Below are 15,300 nucleotides of genomic sequence, written 5' to 3'. Positions count from 1 at the left end.
TTTAGTTGGAACGATTGTCCAATTGGGAATGTCCAAACACAGCAGCTTTATGGTTTTCAGTGGCTTTATGTAAAGGGCATCAGTGACCTTTGTTTAAAGTGTGTTGTGAAATGACATAGTACAGGGTCTCTGTATTGCACTGAAATGTGAAAATCTTCTAATTTCTTTGCCACCTTAATAATATGAGTTTTGCCAGGATTTTCCTAGGTTTTAACCCGGGTGCTGCTCGCAACACTCCTCCCACTCTATGCAAGTTTAAAATTAGGACTGCAAAACCGAAGTTGTCCTGCCGAATTGTTCAGAAAACATTACAAGAGAACTTTACAGTGTCAGAACTTCTGCCTCTAAAATTTAAAACACATTTTAACATTATCTCTGTTCGATAGTTCCTCCATGGCAGTACATTTTCCTTTATATCATTTATTTCTCCTTCTAACCAGGTGCAGCCTGCTTGGGTTCGTTCCATTTCATAGCTCAAGACTACAGTGGGCTCTCCATTAGCGGCCACCGGATGCTCTTAATGTCGTATTCATGTTTGCCATGGGTGTTGAAATTTCTGCTTTCAATTTCTGCACTTGCTCTGACACAGTTTCAGATATTTTCTGATGTACTTCTGCCAAACAGATTTGAAGCTCTTCCTTGAGGAGAGGAAAAAAAAGAAAGAGGGAAAGAGAGAGAGAGAGAGAGAGAGAGAGAGAGAATGTGTGTGTGAGTGTGTGATTGAGAGTGTGTAGGGGTGGTTGGGGGAGTGTTCAAGGCTCTGCTTTGTTTGGCTACATCGATTTACCTGGCTTCTGCCGCCCTCTTTAGGAGTCCCTGTCTCACAACAGCCTCTAGAGTCAACCCCCCTGCGCTCCTTCACAGCTTTCTGGGCACATTCCAATTTTGCTTTTGGCATCTAGTATCGGTAATACTGTTAGTACGCCATTCTTTCACATATTCAGGTCTTTTTATTTTGGCATTTTCATGAATATTAACCATTAGGTTTTGGGACTATCTTCTTCATTAGCCCCAATCAATGCTTATTTCTACATGTGGTGCCTTTCCGAGTGGCACTGTACCTTTCTGCATACTTTTTTTTATATTTTAAGTGTTTCATCTTAGGGATATTTCCACAAACCAATATGTGTGCAGTTTCATCTGTCCTCAAATGGTAATCCATGCATTGCACAATCTCAGGAGCTGGAATGGCCTGCATGCCGCACTTCAGTATGGCGCTTAGGTGGGGGACCTCATATATATTTTTTTGCTTCTCTGTCTACTTACCTAATAATCAGACATCTAGTGCACTTGTGCCTGGTCTAAGTTTCATATGATGGTGTGGTTGGAGGCCCTCAAGAAGGCAAACCATCTTCTCATTTCTTTGCCAGCCTAGGATCTGGCTACCAGTGCATATTTCAGTCTTGGGGACACAGCTTGCTTTCGTCTTTGCTGAGGCTACATTCTGTCAATATCTGATGTTGAGTTTTGCATTAGATGTGTGTCCAGGTAGCATGATCGGGAACGGCTGCCCATGCAGAGCTCATCACCAGAGCTCTATATTCTCTTGACTGCTTTTCACAATATTTAACATTTTTTGCTGTACATTCCAGCAAACCTCCCAGCAAATGAGTAAACTAGTAATTTTATAATGGCATGCTCAGTCACAAACTGGGAGTTGGCAAATTGCAGATGCTTACGGAGTAAAAAACAATCTCCAATAGTAAGGCACAGTAAGTAGCACTGGATGTATAGTAGACTCACTAATACCAACTGTGCCTCTCATACTACATTGGTTACATTCTTATTTCAGCCACAAGAAAAAATATTTCAGGCGTTCAGAATGGCCACAGGAATCAAATATATTGGTTTGAAGAGGTAATCATGAATTTCCATCACATGGATTAATGTGCTTTGCATCCAATGAAAATCTGATCTTACCTGTTACTCCTCAGAGGATAGCAGCTGGTTAATTTTCAGAACCAGATGCAGCTGTATAACACAGATCCTAACTGGCTGCTTCCGTGTTGGTATCAAAATTTACTGGCTACTTCTCTCTACCCAATGACCTGATAATATTCCTTATTTGGAGAGAAATAGCAATTGTTAGAGAAGACTGAATCACTTCTAATCATTTTTTGGCCTTTTCCTTTTAAGCTTAGCTATGCTCTGTATGTTTAAGTGTAAGAACTACTTATCCATTTAAGAAGCCCATTACAGGAGTAGTCTATTTTAGATAAAAGACAGAAAACATGCATGGCACACATACCAGTTAACTAGCAACAGAAAATTAATCAAGAAAAACACATTAGGTTCTACAAGACACCACCAGCCTTTAAAATTAAAAACATATATTTGTATTCTTACCATCAATTTCATAAGCATACACTTCACCGAAGATCATCCAATATGGCTGAAAAACAATATCCCTGGCTAAGGTCCAAGACGGTTCCTCATTAGGATATAGAATAGCCTTTCTGGGAACTCCAAAGCTCAGAAGTACAACAGCCATTATCACAACAATATAAAACATATTTGATACCTACAAATATGAAAATAAAATTACAAACAATGTGGTAGAAATATTTCACACATATAGGTAATAAGGTACAGAAACCAAAATACAACCAATGTAAATACTTACTGACACACAGACATCCACTGTCATATCAACATGCTCTGCCCCAACTACGTCTCCACTTGGGTACAACTTAATCTCAGACAGCAATTTATTCTCATTTTCAAAACTGTACAAGGACTGCTTTTTAAAGACATTTATTATCAAAGAGAACTAGACGAGCGAACTGGAGTAATAAAAGTTACATTATAAGAAAGCAGCTACTTAGTAAGCATTTTCCATAGATTAAGAATGATTAGGAGCACTACACTTAAAGGGTGTCTCTTTAGCGGGCTCACTTGGCCTCTTATAAACACTATACAGTGTATACACAAACATATTACACATAGAGTAGTTCTGGATCAGCCTCCTTCAACCGCTGGTTGATTGTAATGTCATTCCATTTTGGATCAAACCAAAGAAGAACATATAGTTTAGTGGTTATGGTTTAGGTGATGAGGGCAAAGTAATCAATCCCTTACATAATACATCATGGTTCTGCCAGAGAACGAGAAGGTTTTGTGAGCAGCACAACTGGTGAGGCTGGTACCTCATTCATATGTTATAATTTGCACAAGGCCATCTTACTTTTCCTCATTTTTTTTTTTGGGTCACAGAACTAGAAGCATTTGCTGCACACCATTGAGGTAGCAATAACACAATATATGTGCATGAGTTAGAGCTTCACTCAACACATTATTGATATTGTATAACAGAACACAATTCTTTACTTGCAACATTGCAGCCAGCTTCCAAAATGATCTAGCACTCCTCAGAACAATGACCAACATGATGCCAAATAGCAAGACATTCTTACGATTCCAAATCAAGGCTCAGACATTCACCAGGGCTTGCATGGAGCAGACATGAGAAAGTTACCATAGTGAGGAACTCCAAACAAAAAACAACAAAGCAGCAAGGAGAAAGTTGCTCAAGACAGGCTTCAGGGCAGGAATAATCTGATTATCTAACCGGGAAATCAATCAGTGCAATCCCGATTTAGCTCCCAAAAACTTCCACCTCTACCATCAACCAGTGGTAGTTCTGTGATTTACATAGATTTATCCACTGTTGTGGCAAAAAAGGAGGTTGCCCAGTGTCTCTCACTTTATACTGATCTTTGGGACTGTATAGCTGTTGACAATTCTGTTTCTTTGTAGCTCACTGTAGTAAGTGGTGAGGGTTTGGTGGCTCCTGTAATCTCTACGGTAATATTCAGCAATCTGTATTTCATTCAACCATTACAGCAAACACAGGCACCCAAAACAGCCTTAAACACTGGCTTTGCGGAAGATTTGTTGTTTTTTTCAAGCTGTGAAAGAGGAATCCCAGATTGCATCATAAAATTACAGAAAAACACAAACTTATTTTTTTTTGTAAGCAGGGACACACTTCCTACGGAAAGCTCAGACTGAGGGCGACCTCGAGCTACACTGAATTTGTGATGAAAGGAACAATCCCAATATAATGTTGGCTTTGTTTGAAGAGCCTCATCTGATGATAGACTTTTTCCCAGATGACAGCACAGGGCACATTCCAGCTTTATCAGTTTCTGTCTACCGCCAATGCTGCTGTAAATTCCTTTTGAAGTTGCCTTCATCTAACCACTGCTTTTTCACACCATGTCAGAAGTTCACATGGATTTTGAATATAAGCTCATTAGGGTGCTCTATCTTTGCAACCCTGTCAATCCTTCTTTCTTTCTCGCTTTCCTTTCTTCTTTATTTTCTTTCCTATTTCCTATGTTTTCCTTCTTTCCTATGTCTTTCCTTATTCTGTCTCCCTCTTTTTATTTGTTTCTGTTCTTTTTTCCTTCTTTCCTCTGCAATTTTCTTTTGTGTCTTCCTCTTTGGTCTTCCTCCTTTCCATCTTTCTTTACTTATCTGATTCTTTATGTGCTTCTTTCCTTTTTCCTTATTCTTTCATTCCTGTTTCTTTACCTTTTTTCTTTCTTCCTCTCCTCTATTAGCTCTCCTTCCCTTTTTTTCATTTCTTTTTCTTGCATTCCTTTTGCCTTTCTTTCTTGTCTTTTGCTCTTTCCTTCCTTCCCCTTTTCTTCCTCCTTCTTTCTTCCCTTCTTCTTTCTTTCCCACATTCCTTTCTTTTTCTTGCAATCCTTTTTTCTTTTTTGGCTTTGCTTTTTTTTCCTTTCTTTCTTGCCACTCCCTTTCCTTCTTTAATTCATTCATCCTTTTATTCTTGCCCTTTTCCCCCACAAACAGCTAATGCCAGATCAATTGGCTTTTTTAAGTTGGTTAGCCAAGACCTTTTTTAATTTTACTAAAACTATGTCTACAATAGTTACCTATAGAATTTTCCACCCAGACTGTCCATTAATCAAAGGTTCTATCATTCACTTGTTTATTCCATCCACTCAAGCATGGATCAAGGGGCAAAGTATCGAACCCACGTCTTCCACTGGCTGACTTCACTATGGGTTATGGCCTGCTGCCCTTTCACAAGGAGCACATCAACACACAAAGGCATTCCCTTGATCACTATGATAATATGTTTCTTTTTTTTTTTATTTTTTTAAACAAAAACATTTTTGCCTTTAGCCAATGCTTTTGTTTAGATTGATGAGGGCCTGGTGGGTTCTTGAGCAATAAAGTCTTGCAAAAACCATGCCGAAACAAGAATTGCCAGAAGGCTTGCAGCCACCATCAGGACCTTTAGTTTTGCTAATGCTTGTTTAAATTGTGACGCCAGTCCTCTATACCAGATTCTTCGTCCATGCTTGCAGAGCATGGATGCTGCATGTGTGTGCGCTATTGATGTTCAGATGTTGCTTGGGCACAAGCTACTTCTAGGCGGAGGATACACATGGAAGGTGAGTTATACATGTATACCGATTTGTATCAGGGATACTTTGTGGTTCCTAAGATGGGGGCTTGGAGGGAAAGCCCAGATATCAGATGTTTATTGCAGGTATTCCCTCCCAATAGCCTTTCAGGGATCCTTTCCAGGGGTTGACAGAGGAATGCTCCTGGTTTTAAGCAATGAGAGGGAAGGTTCCTCTGAAGCTAGGGAGTTTTCCTTCTATCCCTACCAAATGCCTGGCCCACTGTATCATAAAAGCAATCCCCATAAACTGGCGAGTAGTTAAGTGCGAAGCCTCAATTGCCTTTGTGACCTTGCCTTTGGTTACTCCTGAGAGGATACTCCCAGCTCTCTCTGCTCACACTTGTAGCAAAAACAATTGTTGGCCAGTCTGTTTGGAAATCACAAGTGTATGAAACAACCCTTATGCGTTGACAAATATTTAAGTAGTGCAGCCTCACTTGCCTTTGTGCTCTTATTTTGGGTTTGCTCCTGAGAGAAGATGCACAGTTCTCCCTGTGTCTTCTCACACATGGAACAAAGATGATGGTTGACCAATCTGTGTGGCAATCACAGAAGTGTAGAACTGCCCAGAACCGGTCACGGAACTGAACTGCTGTATGACACAAAGACCTACAACTAAAGGACAAAGATGGGCCAGTCAGTGTGCCAAGATTTCCTAATCTGAGGTCTGGGATCCTGCACTACTGGCAATGAGGAGATCCTTTTGAGACACATGGTTGGGGTACTGACAGCCAACTCCACTTGCCTGGTTTAGAACCAGGAACCTGGGATAGAGTCAACTGCTAGCCTGCTAGAATGGGCTACCTACAATATTCTTTAAGGGGGAGTTATGGCTTACTGCAAAAGAAGGCCACTGGAGGAGCCTGTGCATGAAAGACATGCTGCTCTGAACAAAGGAATGCTGACAGGGGCTTATGGAAAGCTATGTCATTACTGTGCAGGTATTCCAATCGCACTCAGACAGAGAAAGTAAAGCCTGTGTGCTGAATACTTCCTCTCAGTAGAGGCAGTGGTTGTGAATGAAAGTAGCACCTGAATTCAACAGTAAGTAAACGCAACTCAGCAATCTAGCACCAAGATGAGACAAGAAGCTCAGAGGAATGTAATCATCAGGCACTGTCAAAGTCACAAGAAAAACTCCCAAGTGTCAAAAATCAGTCCGAGATCATCAGATTGAATGTCGCTTTTGTGACCACAGGTGGGAAGCTGTTTGGGAAGAGGGGTATTAAGACTGGTTCCAAGGAAGACCCAAGGGATAATATCTCCATGACAGTAAGCTCTGCAACCCCCAACACACCTGCAACTGACTTATGCTGCAGCTGCCATGGCAGATAGCCTGTTGGCTGTCCCAGTGAAGGACCTCACCGTTCTCACAGTCCAGGCCGTGCATTCTCGTTCCCGCTAATAAGGACGTAAACAGGCGCTGCCTGAACAGATAGAGTTCACACACTCACCACCAAATGCCAGAAAGGTACTGTGGTACTGTGCCCAAAACAGGTGGGGAAGGTTTCAACTATTCGGGTGGATGAAGGCTGTGAGAAGGGTGAACATCCCAGTAGCCCCCACTGACATTTCCACCACAGAGACAAAGGTCCATTCATATTGTCCGATGAGACTGTCACCAGAGTATGAAATGCAGTAACCTATTAGTAGATCTATCAAACACCCTCTACATAGTATGTACAGTATTTGTCCAGTGCATGTGTGTAGCCTTAAAGTACTTTTCATTTCATAAACTCAAGTAAAAGTTGGACATTGATTTACTGATTGTCTTGTGATGTATACGGAGTGCTGAGTCCCTAAGCCCACATTACCTTCCTTAATGAGCCTTGGATTACTCAAATGTGCTGCTCAGAATCAAGTGCTAGGGGAGTGTAGTTGGTGATCAGTTATTGGTCCAAGAGTAGAGTTAAGCCCCTGGAAAACTGTTGACAATGGCTCTGATTCACACAATATGAGACCAGTAACGACTGAGTGCTCCAGGACTCTATACATACATTTATACACATATATATATATATATATACACACACACACACACATATATATACACATACATATACACACATATATATATATATATATATAGAGAGAGAGAGCAATTTTAATTGCCTTCATGGTAGTCTTACAGTAGTGCAGGAAAAAGCAAATACCTAGGTAAATGTACCCTTGCATTCCCTCATCTCATTACAACATGTATGTTGGTTATAGGCAATTGTTATCACATATAATTCATATTGTTTGGTCTAGGGTGTTCTTAGAGTTTAGTCATATTCTGCTTATGTTACAGCAATGCGTCCATCCCCCTACACCAAGGGTTTCAGACAGTAGAATTTGTGATGATAGACCAAATTCCTTGTGAAGTCCACTGAAGGATTTCATGCTATTCTGTGTCATCACCTCTATAAATGAGGATAGTTCCACCCTCTACCATCCCCTAAACCCAGATGGAGTAGATAGCCGAGACAACCATTTTAAGAAATTGTGTTATTGGTTGAGTGGGGTAGAAGGCCCACTCAGGCAATAACTACAATCGCTGTCAGGGTGAACCTCAAAAGTCACTATCTTAACCTCTGCTTAACCCTCTGATACCTGGTACAAAATCAGTCAGGCTTAACTTAGAGGCAATGTTTAAAGTATGTATTTCGCACACAAACAATAATAAAGTGAAACCAGTACAAGAAAGTTCCTAAACCAATTTGGAAACATAGAGGATATTTTAATAAATAAAATGATACCTGAAAGACAAAGATCCAAATAGAAGAACCAAACAAGTTCCTTACCTTCAGTAATGCATTATCTGGTAGAGACAAGATCTTGCCTCAGATTCCCTACTTTAGAATCCTCCCCCGGAAACGTTTTTCCCCCACAGTACGTCTGTACGTCAGTAGAGGGTGTCACTCAACTTCGTACTGATGCAGGCCACCGGATGTGACATCAGCGGAGTCCATATAACCCCCTTGCCAACGTCAGTTTCTTCTATTTTCCACGCTCAAAATGTGGAGCCACACAAACATCAAATCAAAATGGTGTGCTTTGAACAAAAGACACCCTTGTGTCAATTAATCACTGAATTCTTAATTCTAGGTGTTTATTTCCATAACAAAATCTACTGCGACCAATGAGGACTCAGTTTGCAGAGCGGGAGGATGGAAGGGTAATTAAGGAGTCTGCAGCAAGATCCTGTCTCTACCAGATAATGTGTTACCGAAGGTAAGTAACTAGTTCATCTGATAGAGATATCCAGGCGCAGATTTCTTACTTTAGAATTAGATGCCAAAGCACAGCAACCCAGAGAATGGATTGTGAACTGAGATCTTAGAAAAAGTCTAACTATCACAAAACCGGTCTTAAATAAGAGAAAAAGGCTGGACAATCATAATAATTAAAGTGAGTAATAATTTACTCTACAACATCAAAGGAACTACAGGATACTAAAACCATAAGGCATGAAAAATATGGGAATAAGCTCACAGTATGTCAAATGTGTGTCAAGAGCGACCCAACAACATTGAAGGGATTATATTCAGTAGAAAACTGGTCTAGTACAAGAGAAACAGACCATGCATTTTTAATAATATCTAGGAGTAAAGACGTTCTTGTTAATTCAAGGACTGTGTAAAAGCCACATTAATAAAAGTCATCAAAATGTTAATAGTACAGATATAACATCATTAATAAAAATATGTTTTTAGAACAAAACCAGTCTAAAAGAATTGAAAAAGACCTGGCATTCATAAGAATGTAGGTGAGCCTTACCATATTTTAGGACGTAAAAGTAATGGGAGGAGCCACTTATAATGGAATTATAAACATTCAAAAACATGGAATAAAGAAAATCCATGTTAGTATGACCAAACAGTGTTAGAGGTGAGCTATCAAAATGAATAACAAGCTACTTGCTCCCTAAATGGAAAGTGAACCCATGCACGAACCCCCCATCAAAACAGTGGAAGACCCACAGCAATGACATCATTAAAACAAAGAAAACAAGGGTAAGAACACAGCTCATGACTGTAGGACAGTACTGCTAAATGAACTTATATGTACTCCGAAATTACTTGTGCTACTCTGTTGGAACACAGAGTAGAATAACATGCCAATGAACAATACCCCTTACCAATTAAAGGTATATTCTACCAGGCCTACACTATAAGACACGCATGTATATCTCTTATAGAAAAATCGTAGAATTGCCATCTTTAAAAAGAAGCTGAGGACAACAATAGCAATAATTTAGCACATAAATAAACTTTTCCCCACAGAAAAGTAGCTAGAGATGATAAAAACCTCCTCAAGATATTCTCACTATATATACTTACTGGCATAGGAGTATAACAAAGAAACACTTATGTAGTAACCAACAAATATACACATATTTATTATTATTTATTTTTTTATTTATTTATTTTAAAACAGCAAGTATGAAAAGGGGCCTTGGTAGTGTGGTGGAAACCAAGGTCAGTATGCAAATCTTATAATTACTAAGAATCATCTACAGATGAACTAGAAAGGGTATTAACAATGCAAAAATGGAAAAAAATTAAGATTCTGAAATAAGAAGAATCTGTTTCATGACAACACTTCTCAAAGTGTAAACCCAACCTACAAAACTAGAGTGAGGTAAACGATGAAAACAGCTGTACCTAGATGAGGTATCAACATATAACTGTTTCAAGCATGAACAGATAAATATCTTCATAGAAAAGAAGATGAAGTACTGCAACTAGAATATGTCTCTACCAGATATATGGTTACCTAAGGTAAGTAACATGTACATCTGATATAGACTTCTAGTTGTAGATTCCTTACCTTAGAATAGATACCCAAGCAATGCCATCATCGGAGGTGGGCCGCAAACCAAGATTATAGTAGAAAGTCCTGCAGGACTGTATGACCAAAGTAGCTGTCCCAACGAACCTGACTGTCCATACAGTAATGTCGAGTAAACATATGCAAGGATGCCCATGTAGCTGCCTGGCAGATATCCAGGACAGGAACTCCATGTGCTAACGCAGTGGAAGGAGCAGTTGCTCTGGTGGAATGAGTGCATAAGCCCTCAGGGGGTTGCTTCTTTGCCAAAGCCTAGCACATCTTGATGCAAAGAAGTACCCATTGAGAGATGAACAAGTTACTTACCTTCGGTAACGAGGTATCTGGTAGAGACTATCTAGCTGCAGATTCCTTACCTTAGAGTTCCCTGGCGTCAGCTTTGAATCCGGAGTTTTTTCTGAGCAGTACCCTGCGCGCGCTGTCGGGCGGCGTCATTCAGATCCGCGTGCGTCGACCAGCTCCACGTGCATCTACAGCGTCGCTGGAGCCGTCTATGACGTCACAGTTGTCTATATAGACGCCGTCTCGGCGCGCGTACGTCAGTTCTTTTCCACAACTTCCCACGCCCGAAGCGCAGAGTCATGGAAGAACCAACCATTATGTATTTTACCTCTTTGACTGTTTGAAGTAAAAATTAATTCATGCCTTTAAGAAAGGCAAAAAATGCCAAGATCACAAATATACATATGTACACATAAATACATATATATACATATCTACATGAGAAAAATTTCCCCAGAGCGGGGAGGCTTGGGCTGGTGTAAGGAATCTGCAGCTAGATAGAGTCTCTACCAGATACCTCGTTACCGAAGGTAAGTAACTTGTTCATCTGATAGAGACTTCTAGCTACAGCTTCCTTACCTTAGAATAGATACCCAAGCTATAACCCATGGCGGTGGGTCTGCAGGAAATTTTTACACAAGAAAGTCTTGTAAAACAGACCGGGCAAAATGCCCCTCTCTTCTCACCTGGCTATCCAGGCACTAGTGTTTTGCAAACGTGTGCAAAGAAGCCCATGTTGCAGCCTGACAAATGTCCACCACCGGTACGCCACGTGCTAATGCAGTGGTAGCAGCTTTCCCCCTAGTAGAATGAGCTCTCAAGCCCTCTGGAGGCTGCTTCTTCTCCAAAGCGTAGCATATTTTTATACAGAGAACGACCCAGCGCGAAATGGATCGTTTCTGCACTGCCCGACCCTTCTTTGCACCAACGTACCCCACAAAGAGTTGGTCATCCACCCGGAACTCTTTAGTGCGGTCAAGGTAGAACGATAACACTCTTTTTGGGTCCAGCCGATGGAGACGCTCCTCTTCCTTAGAGGGATGCAGTGGTGCAAAGAAGGTGGGCAGGGTGATATTTTGACCCAGATGGAAAGGGGTCACCACCTTGGGGAGGAAAGAGGCACGAGTTCTGAGAACCACTTTTTCAGGAAAGATTGTGAGATACGGCGGTTTTGATGACAAAGCCTGTAGCTCACTAACTGTTCTGGAAGATGTAATTGCCACCAAAAAGGCTGTCTTAATAGTGAGCAGCCAAAGAGGACAGTTATGCAAGGGCTCGAAGGGAGCACACATAAGGAAGGTAAGAACCAAATTAAGATCCCACTGGGGCATAACAAAAGGCACAGGCGGGAATATATAGATGCACAAGCCCTTTCAAAAACCTCTGTACTATAGGTGATTTAAACAGAGATGGTTGATCGGGCAACTGAAGAAAAGCCGATAAGGCTGCAAGATAGCCCTTGAGAGTCCCCAAGGAGGAACCCTGCTGGGCGAGAGACAAAATAAACAAAAGGATGTTAGACAGAGAAGAAGAAAAAGGATCAATAGACCTCTCTGAATAATATGAAACAAAACGTTTCCAACGGCAGGCGTACATCGACTTAGTAGAGGGACGCCTGGCTGCCAGAATGACATCACAGACCTCAGGAGGGAGGTCAGAAACCATCAACTGTTGCCACTCAATCTCCACGCATGAAGGCGCAGAGTTGACAGGTTCGGGTGGAGAACCTTCCCCTGCTGCTGCGACAGAAGATCCTCCCTAAGAGGCAGCCTGATTGGAGGACCGATGCTCATTTTGAGAAGCTCTGGATACCAAACTCTCCGTGCCCAATCCGGAGCCACTAGGATTACTTGGGCCTGGTCGTTCTTGATTTTCTTGAGAACTCTGGGCAGAAGTGGTATAGGCGGAAAGGCGTACAGGAGGCCTGAACTCCACTGGCGACGAAAATCGTCGCCTAGCGATAGCCCCCTTGGAAACTCCAACGCGCAAAACTGCTGACATTGCGCGTTCTCTACGGAGGCGAACAGATCTAACCAAGGCTCTCCCCACTGCTGAGAACTTGCGCCACCTCCGGATGGAGACACCATTCGTGATCCTCTAAGCATTTTCGCCTGAGTTCGTCTGCTCTGGCGTTCAGAGAACCTGCCAGGTGTTGAACCACCAGGGCCATGCCCTGCTGTTCCAGCCATGTCCAGAGACGTAAAGCTTCTTGACAAAGGGTCCACGACCCCACACCGCCCTGCCTGTTGCAGTACCACATTGCGGTAGTGCTGTCCGTGAACACCTGCACCACCTTCCCTTTCACAATAGGAAGAAATGCTTTTAATGCTAGCCGGATCGCCAGAAGCTCCAACAAGTTGATGTGGAGCCCGGATTCCGCCGAAGACCAGTGACCTCTGATCTCCACCTCCCCCAGATGGCCGCCCCATCCCAGAAGTGACGCATCTGTCACTACCATTAGATCTGGTTGGGGAAGGGAGAGGGGTCTGCACTTGACCCACTCGCAGTTCACTAACCACCACTGCAGATCTTTTGCAGTCCCCTCCGAGATCTGAACCACGTCGGTAAGATTTCCCTGATGCTGTGCCCATTGGAACTTCAGGTCCCACTGCAGAGCCCTCATGCGCCATCTGGCATGCTTGACCAACAGGATGCAGGAAGCCATGAGTCCCAGCAGCCTCAGAGTCTGTCTCACCGAGATCCAGGATAGAGGCCGAAACATCGGAATCATAACCTGAATATCCTGGACCCGCTGATCAGGAGGATAAGCCCGATACTGCACTGTGTCCAGAACAGCTCCGATGAAAGTGGGCTTCTGAGAGGGAGTCAGGTGTGACTTTGGCACATTTATAGCGAACCCCACCGAATGCAAGGGGTTCGCCGTCGTCTGGAGGTGGGTGACGAGAGCCTAGGGCGTAGGAGCCTTCAACAGCCAATCGTCAAGGTAGGGGAAGACTGAAATCTCTGACCTGCGCAAATGAGCTGCCACCACCGCCATCACCTTTGTGAACACCCGAGGGGCACTGGTGAGACCGAAAGGAAGCACGGTAACCTGAAAGTGCTAGTGGCCCACCTTGAACCGCAGGTAACTCCTGTGGACTGGCAGGATAGGAATATGGAAATATGCATCCTGCAAATCCAACGCTACCATCCAGTCTCCTTGGTCTAGGGCAGACAAAACCTGAGCAAGAGTGAGCATCTCGAATTTCTAGATAGGGCGAAGGCCTTTGTTCTTTTCGGGAATCAGAAAGTAGCAGGAATAACAACCACTGCCTACTTCTGATATCGGGACTCTTTCTATGGCTGTAGCTTCCTCGCGGAGCAAAGCTAGAGGGTCCTCCATCAGCCATTCCTTTGTCGGAGGGATAGAAGGAGGGAAAGACTGGAAGGGAAGGGAGTAGCCCTTCCGTATGATCTGCAGGACCCACTTGTCTGTGGTGATGGAAAGCCAGTGAGGGAGCTGAAAACAAATCCTCCCTCCAACTGGACGGACATGATCCCACAGAACCACACTAGGAGGGCTTGGGTGCAGTGGAGATGGGCTATGTGGCGGCCGACCTCTGGCCAGACCCTCTGGGTCTGATGGTACCACGACCACGTCCTCTTGCAAGATGCTGTGAAGCCTGAGGACGGTGGCTAAACTGTGGCTGGCGTGGTACCACGCCCCTTCCGAAGCCTCGGAAGGGGCGAAAGACAGACTGCTGTCGTGCCGGCGCTGAAAGGCCCAAGGATCTGGCCGTGGCTCGAGAATCCTTGAACCTCTCAGGCGCGGAGTCTGCCTTTTCGCCAAAAAAGGCGAGAGCCATCAAAGGGCATGTCCATCAAGCTGGACTGGACATCCCCTGAAAAACCAGTAGAATGTAGCCAGGCGTGGCGACGTAGGGCCACTGAAGATGAAATCGCTCTGCCCAGCGAGTCGGTCGTGTCCAAGCCACACCGGATCGTAAACTTGGTTGCATCTCTCCCATCCTTTGCAGCCTGGGTGAGTGTCCCGTACGCCCTCCGGGACCTGGGGAAGCACCTGTGCCACCGTATCCCATAAAGTATGGGAATAACGGCCCAATAGGCAAGAGGTGTTTACGGACCTCAATGCCAGGCTGGTGGAAGAAAACATCTTCTTCCCAAGCTGATCCAGCCTCTTGGATTCCCTATCCGGGGGAGCGGAAGGGAAGGCACCACGGGAAGTAGAGGCTTGGACAACCAAGCTCTCAGGAGTGGGGTGTTGTGTCAGGAAACTAGGGTCGCTGGGAGCGGGACTATGGAGGCGGCTGACTGTCCTATTCACAGGAGCCCCTGTGCTGGGTTTGGACCACGTACCCAGAAGGACGTCTGTAAGAGCCTCATTGAAGGGCAACATCGGCTCCGATGTTGACACCGCCGGCTGAAGCACTTCTGTCAGGATATTCGTCCTGACTGGCACCATAGGCAAATCTAGGTCCAAGACCTCAGCTGCCCTACGCACCACCATAGCAAAAGAAGCACTCTCCTCCGTAGCCACATTAGGAGGAGAGAGAGCATACCAGTATCTGGAGACGTGTCCAGTCCACTGGCCTCCCCTAGATCCTCATACCAGTCCTATGCAATCCAGATTCTAAAGGGTCCTCAGACCCTTCCCATTCCTCTCCTGCATCTGGCTGTTCTAAATAATGCTCAGACAATGATCTCGGCTGAATTAGCTGAATCGAAGTCGGAGTCAACGTCGAACGACGTCGCTCCGGATCATCCGGAATAAGGATGGGGCTGCC

At 43.7% G+C, this 15,300-nt stretch overlaps 1 protein-coding gene across 1 annotated transcript in view; it reads right to left on the bottom strand.

Annotated features, from left to right (window-relative positions):
- The window catches only part of TRPM7 (transient receptor potential cation channel subfamily M member 7), a 1,269,618-nt gene that overhangs the window by 501,401 nt on the left and 752,917 nt on the right, over positions 1–15,300 (bottom strand). Inside the window, exon 22 of the mRNA XM_069222535.1 lies at positions 2,347–2,521. Coding sequence (XP_069078636.1) covers positions 2,347–2,521 — 175 coding nt within the window. The remainder of the gene's footprint in view (positions 1–2,346; positions 2,522–15,300) is intronic.

This window comes from Pleurodeles waltl, chromosome 3_1 (genome assembly GCF_031143425.1).
Source record: "Pleurodeles waltl isolate 20211129_DDA chromosome 3_1, aPleWal1.hap1.20221129, whole genome shotgun sequence".
NCBI lineage: Eukaryota > Metazoa > Chordata > Amphibia > Caudata > Salamandridae > Pleurodeles > Pleurodeles waltl.
This window is presented reverse-complemented; position numbering and strand designations above follow the sequence as displayed.